Below are 17,475 nucleotides of genomic sequence, written 5' to 3' on the forward strand. Positions count from 1 at the left end.
AAGGCAATGGCAAACCACCCCGTAAACATAGCCTTGTAAACGTCGCGATGTGATGTCATAGAATCAGAGTTAGAAGGCACCACCAAGGTCATCTAGTCCAACCCCACTCCATGCCCAGAAGATGCCCAAGATGCCCTCCCTCTCATGATCTGCCTACGGTCAGAGAATCAGCATGCTGACAGATGGCCACCTAGCCTCTTCTAACCCCAGGGGTCAGTAATGCCCTGAAATCTCTCCCCCCCACACCGTATGTATGTGATATCTTCATGTACTGCATACGCTGTAGAGAGAGGGAACATTTGTGTCGTTCAAAAGCGGTAATGAATATGGTTAAGACCGGGAGCACTAGCCCTAGAGCATGTTCCTGACTGAGGCAACTGATGCAGGAGGAAGCGTATCCGGGCAGAGCTTGCAATTCGTGGGAGAAGCTGAGTGTGGACTAACTGGATGTGGACAATCCTGTCCAATCACCGCTCAGGGCGGAAAATTTAAATTTGGCAATTGATTGGTTGTTGCTTGCAGCCAATGAAAACCGGGGTGAAAAGACTATAAATACCACTTCGGCGGGCGTTGGTTAACCGCTGTTGTTTGCAGTTTGTGGAGTGAGCGTCTTGCTTTTCTTACCGCTGAGCTATGGCCCGAACCAAGCAGACCGCTCGCAAGTCCACCGGCGGGAAGGCGCCTCGAAAGCAGCTGGCCACCAAGGCTGCCCGGAAGAGCGCGCCGGCCACGGGGGGCGTGAAGAAGCCTCACCGCTACCGGCCGGGCACGGTGGCGCTGCGCGAGATCCGGCGCTACCAGAAGTCGACGGAGCTGCTGATCCGCAAGCTGCCCTTCCAGCGCCTGGTGCGCGAGATCGCGCAGGACTTCAAGACCGACCTGCGCTTCCAGAGCTCGGCCGTCATGGCGCTGCAGGAGGCCAGCGAGGCCTACCTGGTGGGGCTCTTCGAGGACACCAACCTGTGCGCCATCCACGCCAAGCGCGTCACCATCATGCCCAAGGACATCCAGCTGGCCCGACGCATCCGCGGGGAGAGGGCTTAAGAGGCTGCTGGAGACCCATTACTGCGAACCCTCCCCCCATCTTCAGAATACCAAAGGCTCTTTTAAGAGCCACTACACATACCTTAAAAGTAGCTGGAAATTCATGTCCCTTGCGTTCACTTGTGTATTTACTTTTTATATCCTGCCCTTTATGCTCCCAACAACCCAGTGAGGTAGGTTAGGGTAACACGCACTGACGAAAAAGCCCTAGCAAATGATTCAATCAATGTGGAACACTCCCAGCTGGTAGATAACATTGGTGGTGGTAGTGGGTCAACAATGGACTTTTAGAAGGAAACTACAGCTCTTAAAAAGAATTTATTTGCAGATTTAGGAGCAAGAGGCCAACCCTGCTGCAGATCACCTACCCAACCCTTAACAATTTTTTTGCCACTGAAAGACTTTGAACTGAAAAAAAAATCTACTTAAAGCCAATTATTGAAAGAATATTTTCTCCCATATTAAGGCAGTAATATGTTTAAAAATTGTTTCCAGGTGTCAGTGATCCTCCCTGCTATCACAAAACTGAAACATTGGTTTTATTAAAAGGTAATAACCACTAGGTTTGGGGTTTTATAAAATCAGGGAATTTAAGGGAACGACACTGAGTCTATAGACCCTAAATTCTACTTCACTGCACCAGTTTGATTCAAGCGTGAAACGGCTCTTTAAAGACAAAAGTAGGTGGCTCTTAAAAGAGCCTTTGGGTTTTGAAATGAGGGCTTTCTCCCATTATTTGGAGCTAGTGTACTTGGTGACGGCCTTGGTGCCCTCGGAGACGGCGTGCTTGGCCAGCTCGCCCGGCAGCAGGAGGCGCACGGCGGTCTGGATCTCGCGGGAGGTGATGGTGGAGCGCTTGTTGTAGTGGGCCAGGCGGGAGGCCTCGCCGGCGATGCGCTCGAAGATGTCGTTGACGAAGGAGTTCATGATGCTCATGGCCTTGGAGGAGATGCCGGTGTCCGGGTGCACCTGCTTCAGCACCTTGTACACGTAGATGGAGTAGCTCTCCTTGCGGCTCTTCTTGCGCTTCTTGTCCCCCTTCTTTTGGGTCTTGGTGATGGCCTTCTTGGAGCCCTTTTTGGGAACCGGAGCAGACTTGGCTGGCTCAGGCATAATGAACAACTGAACCTAGACTCAATAACGAACCGAGGACTAACACAACAATAAGGAGCGAGCGTCGTCGACTGCTATTTATAGGAGCTCTCCGCAAGAAGACTCTTCTACCTCCTGCTTGCCTATTGGCTGTTTAGAGAAGAGGCGTCATTACCAACAGGAATATGCAAACAAGTGGCATTCAAATACTGCATTCCTATTGGTCAGAAGGAAACGTCCTTCTCATTGGTTTAGGAGTTACATTAGATTGGCTACTCAGAATCTTATTGGACATCGAGGAACAGTTTCTTCATTGACCAATTAAAACCGTCAACTTGAGTCCACGGGCTAAAATAATAGGCATTTGTTTTGATTGTTTCGAAAATAAGAAGCAATAGCGTGATTCTTTAATTAGTGCCAATTAAGACTGCAGGCCTACATATACGAGCAAATCTTATTAAGCGATGGTCTAGTTTTCGAATTTCAGAGAACACTATGAAGTCGGATGATAAGCGGCCGGGGGTAGGGTGGGGCATGTTGCTCCAATAGAGCAACTGAAATGCCTGGCTGCATTTTTCCACAAAAATTATTACACCTAGTTGGAGTCAGAAACCTATTAGGTAGCTGGACCCTGGAGTACATTACAGCGGAAATTTATTTGTGCAATGGAGCTACAGCCTCTCTCGTCTACAAATCTACTGTACCTATACACCTACCAGCTTTAAGGGGCTGCAAGGATCTCTTGCAACAACGCTGAGGTCCCACCCTTCTCCAGGCTCCACCCCTAACAGTATCCAGGAATTTCCCAACCCAGGGTTGGCAACCCTGAGTGATCAGTCTCCAGTGTTCGTCCATTTCTCCGCATATAAAATCTCTTTTCAGAAGGAGTGAACAAAAGCCCTTATTTGTCTCTGCGTCTGTTTCTCAAGGCGGGAGAGGGCGAGAAGCGGGGAAAGTAACACTCTCACACACAGAGCACTCTTATTTTTGCCCCAACCCCCTCCCTCTTTCCCCCGAAGTTCCCTGGGAGAAAATGTTTGTTTCATTATTTCCCCTCCCCTTTTTCCACATTGAGAAACAGATTAGTAGCTCAGTTCTGTCCAAGCATGGTTGCTTTGCAGGAAATGTTTATGTGCTCATCGGTAGTTTACTTTCAAGTGAACATGCATGGATATTTTAGCCTAAATTTCATCAATCTATCCCATGTTCTTCTAATGCACTATAAGGGAAAGGGAGGCCCAGTGTGTCCTTGTTCCCAAATTATAATGGGCGTGTAGAAACTATCAGTATTTTATGTAAGGCTGGTGGGTGAAAAACGGATTTAGGTATTGATACCGGATATACAGTTCTTTACAAAAAAAAATAGGAAAATTACTGGAGATGCCGGGGATCGAACCCGGGGCCTCATACATGCAAAGCATGCGCTCTACCACTGAGCTACATCCCCACCCGGACCGCAGTTCCTCATTCCATGTTGTTGCATACACCGCAACACAAGACGCAAAGTGATTTTGTATTACAAATAAAACCGTTTGGTTAAGACATTCGCAGCCAAGACCATTTTATTCAGTTCTCGATTTAGTAAACAATACCTGTTCAACTAAATAGATCCGAAGGAGCTACCGATTTGTAAAAATCAGTGCAAAAATCTTTCTTCCCAGGGAGTTTCGGAGGGTAGCCCTTTTGGTCTGCCCTACAAGTAGGGTTGCCAGGTCCCTCTTTGCCACTGCCGGGAGGTTTTTGGGGCGGAGCCTGAGGAGGCAAGGTTTGGGGAGGGACTTCAATGCCATAGAGTCCAATGGCCAAAGCGGCCATTTGCTGTAGGGGAATTGATCTGTCCGCTGGAGATCAGTTGTAATAGCAGATCTCCAACTAGTACCTGGAGGTTGGCAACCATACACGAGCTAGATTCGAGTCAGAGCACCTTAGAGACCAAGATTTTAAAGAGATTTTTGGCGTCAAATCTCCCAACGTTAGACATAAATACTTTTGCAAGCTACAAGAAACAGAAATAACAGCTCTCATATGGGCTATGTGGGTGGCCCTTAAAAGGACCTTTGTTGTAGGAATTAGATGCGGGGTTGCTTTTCCTTTAGCCCCCGAAGCCGTAGAGGGTGCGTCCCTGGCGCTTGAGGGCGTAGACCACGTCCATGGCGGTGACCGTCTTCCTCTTGGCGTGCTCGGTGTAGGTGACGGCGTCGCGGATCACGTTCTCCAGGAAGACCTTCAGCACCCCGCGAGTCTCCTCGTAGATCAAGCCCGAGATGCGCTTCACTCCCCCGCGGCGGGCGAGGCGGCGGATGGCGGGCTTGGTGATGCCCTGGATGTTGTCCCGGAGGACCTTGCGGTGCCTCTTGGCGCCTCCCTTTCCCAAGCCTTTGCCTCCTTTGCCGCGCCCAGACATGCTCTCTGGTCTACTTTACCAACGACTTACAAGACACCGGTAAAGAAATGAAGTGAAAAACTGAGCGCGTTCAGTTTTTATAGAGCGGTGGCGGACCTGAGTGAAAACTTGCAAAGCAGCGCTTTCCCGCCTTTTCTGACTTACTAACGTTTCTCTGTAGTCTGAGGAATGCCCCTCCTACGGACAGCCCCGACCAATGAACATCAAGAAACAACAAAACTGGCCAATCGACGTATTTGAGACACACAATTCTGTCAACAGCCGTCCCAGTTACAAAAACAATGAATTCGATTTATCTATTTTCAAAGGCTGCGCGCCGGTGGGTCGGCGTTCAATTTGAGCGCTAAAGACGGCTTAGTAGCCCTGGGATTGAGCTTTCTGGAAACGTCAAATTAAAACGACTACTCCTTAATAGAAACGGCACAGATTTAACCATAGTTAAACGACTATCAAGATTGTGGCACAAATATAAGAAAGGTGGCAGATTTCAGGATAACACAAGGCCCTTCATTTGCTACAGAAAGACTAGCCCAAGTTGTGTTTTATGCCACAGGCCTTCCCCTCTAGATGGGTCACAACCCGAACAATAAGAATGTCAGTAGAAAAGAGCAAGAGTCCAGTAGCACCTTAAAGACTAACAAAATTTCTGGCAGGGTAGGAACTTTCATGAGCCACAGCTCACTTCATATACAGGTAGAATGTGAGTCCATCTATCCTTATGTAGAGACAAGTGAATTAGACACACAATGGCAATGTAAAAAGCAAGTAAATTATTATTTATTACATTTCTACCCCGCTCTCCCCAACCCGAAGGTCGGGCTCAGAGCAGCTAAATGACATAAGCAGGCTTGATCGGATTAGGTGTGATATGCAGAGGGGTAGTAGGCATGGAAAAATCAGCATTGGTAATGAGACAGCAATCTCAGATCTCTATTAAGTCCTGGAGAATGCTTAGTCTTGAGCTTCATTATTAGTTGTAATTCAGCAGTCTCTCTGAATGTCAGAACATCAGAAGAGCCCTGCTGGATCAGACCGGTGAGGGTCCATCTAGTCCAGCATCCCGCCTCACACAGTAGGAAACCAGTTCCTCTAGAGGTCCAACAGCAGGGCATAGAGACCGAAGCTTTCCTCTGATGGTGCCTCCTGGCACTGGGATTCAGAGGTTGACTGCCTCTGAATGTGGAGGTTCACTTTAGTCACTGATAGACCCCTCCCTCCCTGAATCTGTCTAACCCCCCTTTAAAGCCTGTGGCCATCACATCTCCTCTGGCAACAAATTGGTTATGCTTCATGCAATGCTTGGTTTCTGAACAAATGTTTTATAGTTTAGATTACAGCAAAATACATTTGGGGGGGAGAGAGAATATGGATTCGGTTCTGGTAGAAGGAAAGAATTTATGTGCTATGAATGAATATACCCCCTTTAGCAGAGTGAAACACTAAATTGGGGCAGGTCTCAATCCCAGCACCTATCATATTAGAAAGGAACCTCTGGATGGAATAAATTGCCCATAAATTCATGCAGTTCCCCTGCTACCAGAACTGCTCTGCCCTTTACTAAGTTTCTTTTCCGTCTAACAGAAACATAAAACATTCATTGGCTGTGAAACTTGTTTGCCTCAGAGGAAAAGTGTGGACAGTGGAGCACAGTCAAAAAAAGAACGTGTCCAGAGGAGGGCAACCAAGATGGTGAGGGGTCTGGAGACCATGTCCTATGAGGAAAGGTTGCAGGAGCTGGGTATGCTTAGCCTGAAGAAGAGAAGACTGAGAGCGGAGATGAGAACCAGCTTCAAGTACTCGAAGGGCTGTCATAGAGAGGATGGTGCCGAGTTGTTTTCTGTTGCTCCAGGAGGTTGGACAAGAACTAAAGGGTGGAAATTAAATCAAAAGAGTTTCCGTCTTGACATTAGGAAGAACAGTCAGAGTGGTTCCTCAGTGGAACAGGCTTCCTCAGGAGGTGGTGAGCTCTCCTTCCCTGGAGGTTTTCAAGCAGAGGCTAGATGGCCATCTGTCAGCAATGCTGATTCTATGACTGTAGGCAGATCATGAGGGGGAGGGCACTTTGGCCATCTTCTGGGCATGGAGTAGGGGTCTCCGGGTGTGTGTGGGGGAGGTAGTTGTGAGTTTCCTGCGTTGTGCAGGGGGTAGGACTAGATGACCCTAGTGGTCCCTTCCAACTCTATGATTCTAAGAAAGCTATAATCAGGTTCCAGCATTCTACCATGGACTACATACACAGTTCCTTACTGCTCCCCAATTCTGCTAAAAATTACTTTTGACTATTTGTACTAGCAGATGACATGCTGTAGCATTCAGCCTGAGGAAACATTCTGGAGCAGTCCAAATTTTGCCCAGTTTGTGTCATTTTTATTGGTGATAATGAAGAGTATGTTGCTTGGGTTGTGGTTTGTACTTTGGCTGGCAATCTGACATCCTATGCACTATGCCAGACAGGGCAGTTTGCAATTCCCATTAACATGTCCCAGTAGCCTACCTGTATTTTCTGGAATCTAACAAAGCCATAAGGGCATTTACGCTAGCCAGCAGCCATACCCTACCCTCTGCTGTACTGGAGAAATATGAGAAAACACCCTATGAAGAGAAACTAGTGCTTGACCACAAAGAGAGACTGAATCAACAGAGCACATATTGCTGGAGTGTGCTTTATACAATAAAATCCACAGTGAAACTGTTGGGTCATTGTTGGAAAGATTCCCAGGGAGAACTAAAACAATCAAAATAGAATATCTCCTGTCAGATAAAAACCAAACAATACAAAGGGTTGCTAGGTTTTGTGCCCAGGTCTATAACCTCAAATTAAATTTTTAAATTAAAGTGGTGCAGATTTTAAATCCTTGGGGTGGTTTTATATTTAGTATTGGTTAAGGAGTGTTAATGTATCGAATATGTTTACCTGTATTGTGGTTGAGGTGTACCATGATTATTTTAATTGTTCCCATTCAACCTAAATGTTTATTACAGTCATACACCAGCACAGCTCTTCACAATTAAAACCCTTAGTGTTACGCTCTAACCACAGGCTAATACAAACAGTAAAAAAGTTGTTTGGGCTATATGCAAACTATATAATTGTTCCCATTTTCATATTTTTTACTGTATTTGCTTGTCAGACTAATAAATTCCCTTCGAATTCCCATTAACATTAAATTTTGTATTACTAATCATGCTGCATTGCTATTGTTATTCAACAAAGTGACTCAGATCTCCAACAGAAGCAGTAGGTGGCTCTTAAAAGAGCCTTTGGGTTTCAAAAGGGTGACTTCCACCAATTTACTTGGAGCTGGTGTACTTGGTGACAGCCTTGGTGCCTTCAGAGACAGCATGCTTGGCCAGCTCGCCCGGCAGCAGGAGGCGCACGGCGGTCTGGATCTCGCGGGAGGTGATGGTGGAGCGCTTGTTGTAGTGGGCCAGGCGGGAAGCCTCAGCAGCGATACGCTCAAAGATGTCGTTGACGAAGGAGTTCATGATGCTCATGGCCTTGGAGGAGATGCCGGTGTCCGGGTGCACCTGCTTCAGCACCTTGTAGACGTAGATGGAGTAGCTCTCCTTGCGGCTCTTCTTGCGCTTCTTGTCCCCTTTCTTCTGGGTCTTGGTGATCGCCTTCTTGGATCCCTTCTTAGGGGCCGGGGCAGACTTGGCTGGCTCGGGCATGATGGAAACCTCAAACGCTCCTCTCTCCACAATACCGATGCAGCGATCTGAAGCGCCTTTGCGAGCGCTCGTATTTATAGGAGCCGGCGGGCCGCCGAGGTTCAATTTCTCGAGCCGCTATTGGCCGGCAACGAGAGCGCGCGGAGTCCGTATGCAAATGAAAGGCTGGAAAGGTTCGCTGGCCTAGGCGCTGCCAGGGAAGCCGACTTCTTATTGGTTAAAATGAGGCTTCGTTCTCATTGGTCCAGGTCCCATCACCGTCCAATCAGAAGTGCCGGTAAGGGCAGGAACGAGAAATAGTGAAAGAAATAGGGTCTTCTCTGCCTTGGTGAGCTGCTGCGTGTTCATAGATGCGGGTGCTCGTGTGTAATCACAGCGGGACGAATCTTGCAGCTCTGCCAGGAGTTCTCACACGCGGGTCTGGCGGAGGCATCTGAAGTTTGCATTATTGAGCTTCCCTTGGAAATCGCTGATTAGATCGGGTCTGGAGTGAATCAACAGGATTATTTGTACACAAATATGCATGGGGTCGGGCTGTAAAATGAACAGGGTCGCTGTTTTTGAGGAGTACTGTTTTGAGGCTTTAGCCCTTCTGCAATCTCCTCTCCATCGGTTAGACAGACAAAATTTTCTGCTTTTTGCGGGAAGAGGGGAGAAAAGTCTGCATGGTGCAGACACATTGGCAAAGCGGTGCCTAGGAAAGAGGGTAATTCCAGAGGGCTAATTCCAGAGGGCTAATCCCCCTTTGCCCTGGCCTATATGGTTCAGGCTAGCCCAGACCTTCAGATCTCAGAAACTAAGTGGGGTCGGGCTGGTTAGTACTTGGAAGAAAGACCACCTAGGAAAATTGAGTAGCAGCACGCTACCTCTGACCGTTCCTTGCCTTGAAAACCCTACTGGGTTGCCATAAATCAGCTGTGACTTGTCAGCCAAAAAAATCCTCTTTGCGTCTGTAACATCAAAACAAAACAGGACTCAAGTAGTACCTTAAAGACTAGCAAAAATGAGGCGTGGCTGGTTCATTGATCATATGGCCTTCAAACAGTTATGAATACATGAAGCTGCCTTACACGGAATCAAACCCTTGGTCCATCAAAGTCAGTATTGTCTACTCAGACCGGCAGCTACTTGCCTGGTCCCTTTAATTAGAGATGCGAGGGATTGAACCTGGGACCTTCTACATGCCAAGCAGACGCTCTACCACTGAGCCTGTTCTTTTAAAACAAATGTAGGCCTAGACCAGTGGTTCCCAAAGTAGGGGTATCACCCCCTGGGGGGGGGACTACCTGGGGGGGCACTAAGAGGCAAGGGGGCAGCAGGGGGCGCTAGAGGTAGATCCCTTCAACTGTGATGTTCATTAATTTACAATAGATCAAGCTATGGCACCATGCTGGCAAATTTGGGGAAAACTATCAGATTTTTTCCCCCAGACTTTGAAGAGCTGGTACCACTGGATCAAGTTCATCAGTTCTGTTGAATAAATTTCAACTAAAAAGTTTTAATTTGATTTTGAATAGATGTGCAATTAATTGTTACTGCTTTGAAACTGTATTGTTATTATCTTCTTCAGTGCGTCATGTAAATCCCTATTTTGAATAATGCTTTTTATAGGATGGGGGGGGCGCTGGGGTTGAGTTTGTGAAACCAAGGGGGCAGCAGCCTGAAAAGTTTGGGAACCACGGTCTAGACTATGCCTGTTACTTTAACACAGTGGGGATCTGTCTGATGTCACACAGATCCTGGTGAGGGTTGGACTTGATTGTTCATTAAGTGACTGATTTACAAAATTTATCACCTGCTTTTCTGCCCGCATCAAAGCCACCAAGGTGGCTAACAGATTAAAAACATACACAGTAAAAACACATTTTAGAAGCCATTGAAGCCAACAAAAAACACATAACTAAAACCATCAACACCAAAGCTAAAATACTCATTCAAAGGCACAAAATCAACAATTAAGACATAAAGCAGGGATCACTGAGGGATGGGAAAAGGCTTCACCTGCTGGTAGAAGACAGCAACAGAAAGGGCCAGATGACTCTCCCTAGGGAGAGAGCTCTGGAGTTTTGGTGCACCCTAAGTAGAGCCTCGGAAGATGACCATAGCGGTTGGCTCTAGTATCTGCCAGCCGTGTCCTGTGAAGCATGTTCCAGCCAGCCAAGATCCAAATAATGACATGCATTGAAATGGGCTTTGGAAAGCTGATTTATTTACCAGCTCAGGTGCGCCCTATTTCTTTTGTGGTTCTGCATTCTCACCTACGTGCCCACATTGCTGCTCTTTGGTTTTGTAAAGACGCTTTAATTACTGACAGGGCGGGAGAAGTTGCAGCTAAGCCGGATGGGGTTAGCTGCCCTTTGGAGCTTCGAATAAGGCTTGAGAGGTGCACCATGTGCTTGGTCGGGGAGGCTGGTGTCGCACTTCCTGGCTTGCCCAGTGTGAGATGATAGAGCCGGGGAAGACCACTCCTTCACCCCTTTCCGGAGAGAAAGCAGGACGGCTGTGCTGCTGAGAACCCACCCAGGGCTTTCAGGGGATGCTGACCGAGCATGGGTCCTATGGCTTTGCTCATAGGTTTGTGCCCACTCCAGATGATAAACACCCCACCCGCCTTTCCTCACCACATCTCCACCTCCTGTTTCTGATGGGATTTCTCCCCTGGTCTTTTCTTCCAGTCTCCTTCCAGATCGTCCAGCTGCATGCTTCCACTGACGGTAAGGTTTGGCTTTGCTTTTGCTGAAATGTCAAGGAGTTGGATCAGGTTTGTAGAGGGGGCAGCTATGCATGATGACATGAAATAACTCCTGTGCATTTAAGGGGTGGGTAAGAAGCAGCAGTTCAAAGTTTTCTTTGCATGGAGATGCGATGACAGGAGAATCTTCACTGGCTGGATTACTCCTTGTTATTTAGCAGGGAGAGGACCATGGCCTCTCTTCTAAAGGGAGAGGAAGATAGCCTCAAGAAGGCAGCACAGCAGTTCTAGAAATGCATTGTTTCCTGGAGTGGTAGAAAAGAGGAAGAGTCCAGTAGCACCTTAAAGACTAACAAAAATATTTTCTGGCAGGGTATGAGCTTTCATGAGCCACAGCTCACTTCTTCAGCTGTGGCTCACGAAAGCTCATACCCTGCCAGAAAATATTTTTGTTAGTCTTTAAGGTGCTACTGGACTCTTGCTCTTTTCTACTACTGCAGACAGACTAACACGGCTACCCACTGTGAATTGTTTCCTGGTTTAGACAAGAACCATTTCCATTTCTTGAATGCACATAGTTCTGGTCCCAACACTTTTCTGGTTACCTTTATTTATTAATTTGAAATATTTCTGCCACCTTTCTTATTTACAGAGCTCAAGGCAGCTTCCAGACATAAAACACGTAGAATAAAATACATTAAAAACATAAAACCAAAATTTAAAATCACTACTCAGGAGTGCTACTAACCGTAACCAAATGCGGTCCTAAATAAAACCATCTTCACCTGCCTCTTAAGAACTGAAAGTGAGGGAGCCAGGGTCACCTCCCTGGAGAGGCTGTTCCATCATCATGGGGCTGCCGCTGAAAAGGCCCTCTTCTCCTGTGCCCACCAAACGAGCTTTTTTGATTGGTGGTACAGTCAGGAAGTCCTCTCCCTGTGATCTTAATTTCCAGGCAGGAACATATGGGAGAAGACAGTTCTTCGGGTAACCTGGTCCCAAGTCATGCCCCAAGCTTTAATGGTCAAAACCAACACCTTGAATTGGGCTTGGGAGTGGATCAGTAGCCATTGTAATTGCTATTGTATCGGCCTCACATGGTCCTGATAGTTGGCTCCGATGCATGAAAACTATGTTAGACTGGACTATCTGCATAGAACCCAATCAAAATCTTACCAGTTCTTCAAAGGTTTTGAGAGAGAAACAATCTTTCCAGAGTATCTTCCCACCTGAAGCCCATTGTGAGCCAGACTATCAAGGGGTTCTAACGTCTGTCCTTCCCTCCCAGCTCCACAGCTGAAGGCGACACCCAAAAGTCAATATTACATGTCCGGGGGGTCTGTTACTCTGACATGCTCATTGCAACACAGATATAGCAAAGCAAAGAGATTCACCTTCTTCAAGGACAAAACAGAGCTGAGCTCTTCAGAGTGGACAGGGAAGAACGAGGAAAGTTACTGCATCCCTCAGCTAAATGTCTCCAACACTGGGGAGTACAGCTGTAAGTACTGCACAGAATACATTCAACGGCCCGTTCATTCCTTGGAGAGCAATCCGGTACGGATCACTGTGCTGGGTGAGTCCAAACATTTGAACACCGTCTTGAGTAATAGTTTCCCCTTCTTGCTAGTTGCCAGCCTCCCTTAAACAATATGTTTCCCTGTGTGCGGCATCCTTAGGAGATGTGCGGTGGAAGAGTGGATCAGATCAGATCAACAATCCATTCAATCTGTCATTGTTTTTTCTTTGCTGGCAAGGCCGGATGAAACTGGGGAGATACCAGGCACAACTGGCCACTGTTTCCCCATAGCACTTACATCAGTGGCCCCCAAAGTGGTTCCTGATTCAGATGTGGTTCCTGATTCCCATTTGGTTCTTCCCCAAAGCAAATGGCCTGCCCTGGCTGGACTTGCTTCAAAAGGGCACAGGAGGCCCCACCTTTTCATCTGTGGGATGCACATTCATCAGAGGAGGTTGCTTGTTTTGATCTGAAAACTCCTAACATTTGGTAGAACTCCCCCCTAAGGGTTTTGTGGTTGGACCCAGTCCCATAGGAGCTATTTTCTGATTTCTCCCACCCCCTGTGGCAGCAGTTTTGCCTTGGAACCAACCCAGTATCATTCTCGTCTCAAAATTCCAGAAGTGACCCCCGGTTCAGCAAGGTCAGGGACCCCAGTTAGGAGGAACGCTGCTTAAAGCTAATAGTCCATTCAAGGCTAATAGTTCTTGTGAGCAACTATTTCAAGGGATAGGGAATGGCTAGCAGGTAGGGTGGCCAACTCCAGGTATGGGGATTCCTGGATATTTGGGGGTTGAGCCTAAGGAAGGTGGGATTTGGGGAAGGGAGAGGATTCAGCAGGGTATAATGCGATCGAGTCCATTCTCCAAAGCAGCCATTTTCTCCTGGGAAATTGATTTCTGTCATCTAGAGATCAGCCGTAACTCCAGGAGATCTCCAGGCCCCATCTGGAGGCTGGTAACCAGGACAAAGGGCTGGCCTTTGTTTTAACTGAGCAACATCATCTGGCAGTTGCAAATTCGTGCAAATGAAACCTAAATGGACTGCTGCTGCAGGATGGTAAAGACATAACGTATGCACATTTATCTGAAGCCGGCTCCTCAACTGAGCCTTACACAGATGTAAGTTTGTACAGACAGAAAAGGGAAAGGTGATATGTTGTTTGGTGAGGCGCAGACGGAGGTTCCTGAACCCCCTTCAGAACTTCAGGTCTAGGGATTACAGGGGAAGAGCACATATGGGGATTCCAGTTTAAATCCATCCCACAGATATGCCACAAACATGTTTGAAATGAAGGTTTAGTCAACCAAGATATCCCTTCCCTGACCCCCATCTCCTGTGCTCTTCCTCTTTGCTTCTCAGAACAGCCTCGCCTTCCGTTTTTCTCCGTGTCCCCAAAGCAAGAGGTCTACTCAAGTGGGGAATCTGTAAACCTCAAATGCTCAGTTTCGGACACACGAAAAGTGTCAAAAATCCTATTTTACAAGAATAAAACACAGCTGGGATTCCTTGAACCCTCGTCCTTTCGATTCGCACTCTCCCTGCACCTGTTTCTACAAGATGGTGGCAATTATTCCTGCAGATACTGGATTGTCGACTCAGAGTCGGAGATCCCGTCCCAGGAAAGCAACACCATTGGTATTTCTGTGACAGGTGAGGCCTTCTCTTTCAATCTTACCTGTTACTGTGATCTGCAGCTAAATGTACTTATGGGAACATTTTGTAGTTTGAAGAAAAAGTTCTATTGACTCCTGCCGCCGAATGAAATCAGTAAAACTTCCATCGTTTATTTGTGTGGCATGTTGTAGCTTATCAGATTGTTGCTGTTACTTGGGTTTATTGTATTACATCTAGAAGTCTAAGCAGGGTTGGCCCTGGTTAGCACTTGGATGGGAGACCCTCAGGAAAGTCCAGGGTTATACAGAGCCAGGCAATAGCAAACCACCTCTGCTCATCTCTTGCCTTGGAAACCCTACCGGGCTCTGACTTGACAGCACCTTTCACCACCGTTGCATTTGATTGTTTTACTCGATATTTACTGCTTTTTGAGAGGTGGAGTTTTGGTGACGATTTATCTCTCTCTTTTTTTAGCTGCGATTATATTTAATGTATTGTATAGTTGTTTTATAACATTCTCTGCTATCTTGGACATCCATTTCCATATGGGTTATCTGCCCTGAATTCAATGCTTTTGAGAAGCGGGTTGTTTTCCTGCTTCCTCTCAGCATTGTGAATGAAATGAGAATGGGTGAAGAGGAAAATGCCAGAAACCACGGTCTTCAACCTAGAATTTTTTAAAAAATAATAAACTTTATTACATACATAAAAATTACATACATACATAAAATTGGGGGAAATAAAAAGAAACAAAAATCAATCACATTTACATACTGTTACAGATAAAAGTAATAATAATAAAGGATAACGAACCCAGCTTTGCATATTAAACCCAGCAAAAAACATTACTCATCTTCCTTTCCATGTTCCAGATTTTTGAAAGTTTTTGGAAGAGCTAGATGCTGTCTGGATCCCAATAATCTCCAGAATGAAAAAAAACTTTCAAAAAAACCCCTTAGAATTTATTTATTTATTTATATATCACCTTTCTCCCAAATGGGGAACCAAAGCAGCTCACATCATTCCCCTTTCCTCCATTCTATCTTCACAACAACCCTGTGAGGAAGGTTAGGCTGAGAGTGTGTGACTGGTCCAAGGTCACCCAACAAGGTTCCATGGCATGAGGGAGGATTTGAACCCGGGTTTCCCAGATACTAGTACAACACTCTTAACCATCCTGTCTTTCTCTGTGTTTCCTAAAGTTTCTGTGAATTGCGGACTCTGAACCACTTAGTCATTGCATGTGCCCCTGTGAGGCATTTCATGTTCTTCTTTGTGTGTGATCCTCCAGATCCGCCTCCTCGCCCCGTACTGAAAGTGGATCCTCCCTCCGGACAGGTGAATGAAGGCGACCGGCTGCTCATCACTTGCTCAACCGAGAGGAACAACAGTGAGAAAAAGTTCCATTTCTACAGGGGCGGCGTTGAGATGACTTCTACCAACAAAGAGTTACTTTGGAGCTCCAGAGAACCTGGCGATGCTTCCCCAGATGCTTGGGTGACCATCCGCCAAGCCAAGCCCAGCCAGACTGGAGAATTTGCTTGCAGTTATGAGGAAAAAACTAGCAGCCGCTGGATCAGATCCCATTGGAGCCAGAAGGTGAACATCACAGGTGAGCAATGTTGGATGGTGGCAGAACCTAGTGGTTGGAAACCTCTCATTGCAAAGAGAGAACCCTTTGAGGGAGGCTGGCTTTATGCTGAGTAAGACACCATTCCAGACATGGACAATAAAATCTTATGAGCTTCGAGGTCCATCAAAAATTACTGCAGATGTGAGATAAGGCTTTTAGAAACAAGGTGCAATTTCTGCTCTCTAAACTGTTGTATATGTTATTAAATCTCCAAGAAGATACAACACCAAGTGTGCCACAGAAGAAAGTTCCTCCTCATGCCTTAAATGCCATTTCTTCTTCCAGTCCACTTGCAACCTCAATGATAAGTGGGATAAACCTCTGGAGAGGGCATTCCATGGGGCTCCTCACACCCTTGGCCAGGCCAGTCGCCCTCCACCATCCTGGCTGGGGTCGAGTAGGCTCCACCACAGGCCTCAGAATGGGAAGGAGGGGGTTCTAGCACCCAGTTCCTCTTCCTTCCCAGGACTGGCTCACCCTAGCAAACACTTTCTTTCCCACCCTGGCTGGGGGTGGGATCAGGGCTGCACTGGACAGCCACGTTGCAAGAGGTCGAGAATAGATGGGTGGGTGAATGAACAAGAGAGATGGTCTTTCCTGGAAAAGTCTGCCCTTGATAAAATTCTGGAGAAGAAGGCTAGTCATGGCCATGAGTAAAAACGGATGCTAGTCAGTATGCATTCCTATTCTCTCCAGGATCAGAGGAGCAGGCCTATTATATGAGGTGCTGTGGAACACAGGCAGGATAATGCTGCTGCTTCAGTCGTCTTGTTTGTGGGCTTCCTAGAGGCCCCTGGTTGGCCACTGGGTGAACAGACTGCTGGACTTGATGGACCTTGGTCTGATCCAGCAGGGCTTTTCTTATGTTCTTATGATACCAGATCACCTTTCTTTAGGCTGTGCTTTTGAATCATTATATTAAGGACAGGCGTTCATTTCAAGGACCTTTAGAACATTATTTATTTTAAAATGTTGCTTCCTACTGTCTTGTGAACTTTAAGCTTTCAAAAACTAGGCAAAAATTTTAGAAAATAAAACCCAAATCTGTAGTAAAGACTAACACAGCTACCCTTTGAAACTATCTGAATAAGGTGACAATGAAAGACTCCATTTCCACACACCCCACGTCTTTTCTCTCCTCAGTTTTGGTGCCACCTTCAAAGGTGCCACTGGAATATGCGGCCGTGGCTATTTCCCTTCCGATCTTCATGGTCCTGCTTGTTGTCTATTGCAGAAGAAAAAAGAAAGGTAGGTAAGGGTGCGTTGGGGGGGCACTGCAAACAGGATAATTGTTCATTCTCTTTTTTAAATAATGAGTGTTACCAAAGAGTAACACAACACATTTTGGTCTCTTTGCCTTCTTTCTCTCCACTTCAGAAGCATCAAAATGTAGGCGAGAATCTCAGCTGACAGAAAGCAAGGAAGAAATAGATTTGGACTACCTTGGAATACTGAAGCCCAGAGCGGCAGCCTTACAGGAGCAAGAGGTAATTATTTACCAGCATGATTCATCTGTAGTTTTCGGCCTGCAGCTTTCTGAGCTTGAAAGATGCCTATTTTATACATATTTAAACCAATTTCACCATCTTGGCTTCCTCCCAGAAACCTTAAAGATTGCAATATGGAACTTTCCACCCTAAAGCTGCAATTATGGATTGGAAATATGTTTTTAATTTATTTCTGCAATGTCGGGTGATGGCAGCTCCTTTGGATGGTTTTAAATAGGCAGTCCAGGCAAATTTACGGAGCAGAGTTCTGATGACTGCTATTAGCCATTACCACTAAGTGGACTTTGCATGCAC

The 17,475-nt window shown here is 46.5% G+C and overlaps 4 protein-coding genes and 1 non-coding gene across 5 annotated transcripts; 1 reads left to right on the forward strand and 4 right to left on the reverse strand.

Annotated features, from left to right (window-relative positions):
* The first annotated feature begins 633 nt into the window (after positions 1-633).
* On the forward strand, positions 634-1,047 carry LOC130490166 (histone H3). Its single transcript, XM_056863980.1, has one exon. It carries the CDS (start codon positions 634-636, stop codon positions 1,042-1,044), a length of 411 nt encoding a protein of 136 aa, XP_056719958.1. The 3' UTR covers positions 1,045-1,047.
* A 729-nt stretch (positions 1,048-1,776) lies between these two features.
* LOC130490173 (histone H2B 1/2/3/4/6-like) lies at positions 1,777-2,166 on the reverse strand. Its single transcript, XM_056863987.1, has one exon. The coding sequence runs from the start codon at positions 2,155-2,157 to the stop codon at positions 1,777-1,779; it is 381 nt and encodes a 126-aa protein (XP_056719965.1). The 5' UTR covers positions 2,158-2,166.
* A 1,345-nt stretch (positions 2,167-3,511) lies between these two features.
* TRNAA-UGC (transfer RNA alanine (anticodon UGC)) lies at positions 3,512-3,583 on the reverse strand. Its single transcript has one exon. It is a non-coding gene; the product is annotated as a tRNA-Ala (tRNA).
* A 645-nt stretch (positions 3,584-4,228) lies between these two features.
* LOC130490171 (histone H4) lies at positions 4,229-4,540 on the reverse strand. The gene has a single exon (XM_056863984.1). It carries the CDS (start codon positions 4,538-4,540, stop codon positions 4,229-4,231), a length of 312 nt encoding a protein of 103 aa, XP_056719962.1.
* A 3,291-nt stretch (positions 4,541-7,831) lies between these two features.
* Positions 7,832-8,218, reverse strand: LOC130489469 (histone H2B 1/2/3/4/6-like). Its single transcript, XM_056863197.1, has one exon. The coding sequence runs from the start codon at positions 8,210-8,212 to the stop codon at positions 7,832-7,834; it is 381 nt and encodes a 126-aa protein (XP_056719175.1). The 5' UTR covers positions 8,213-8,218.
* Positions 8,219-17,475: the final 9,257 nt, after the last annotated feature.

The sequence above is a fragment of the Euleptes europaea genome, chromosome 18, assembly GCF_029931775.1.
Source record: "Euleptes europaea isolate rEulEur1 chromosome 18, rEulEur1.hap1, whole genome shotgun sequence".
NCBI lineage: Eukaryota > Metazoa > Chordata > Lepidosauria > Squamata > Sphaerodactylidae > Euleptes > Euleptes europaea.

What these genes read in the sequence shown, in the direction of transcription:
- LOC130490166 (XM_056863980.1), top strand. Translation starts at nt 634, where the DNA reads ATGGCCCGAACCAAGCAGACCGCTCGCAAGTCCACCGGCGGGAAGGCG.
- LOC130490173 (XM_056863987.1), bottom strand. Translation starts at nt 2,157, where the DNA reads ATGCCTGAGCCAGCCAAGTCTGCTCCGGTTCCCAAAAAGGGCTCCAAG.
- LOC130490171 (XM_056863984.1), bottom strand. Translation starts at nt 4,540, where the DNA reads ATGTCTGGGCGCGGCAAAGGAGGCAAAGGCTTGGGAAAGGGAGGCGCC.
- LOC130489469 (XM_056863197.1), bottom strand. Translation starts at nt 8,212, where the DNA reads ATGCCCGAGCCAGCCAAGTCTGCCCCGGCCCCTAAGAAGGGATCCAAG.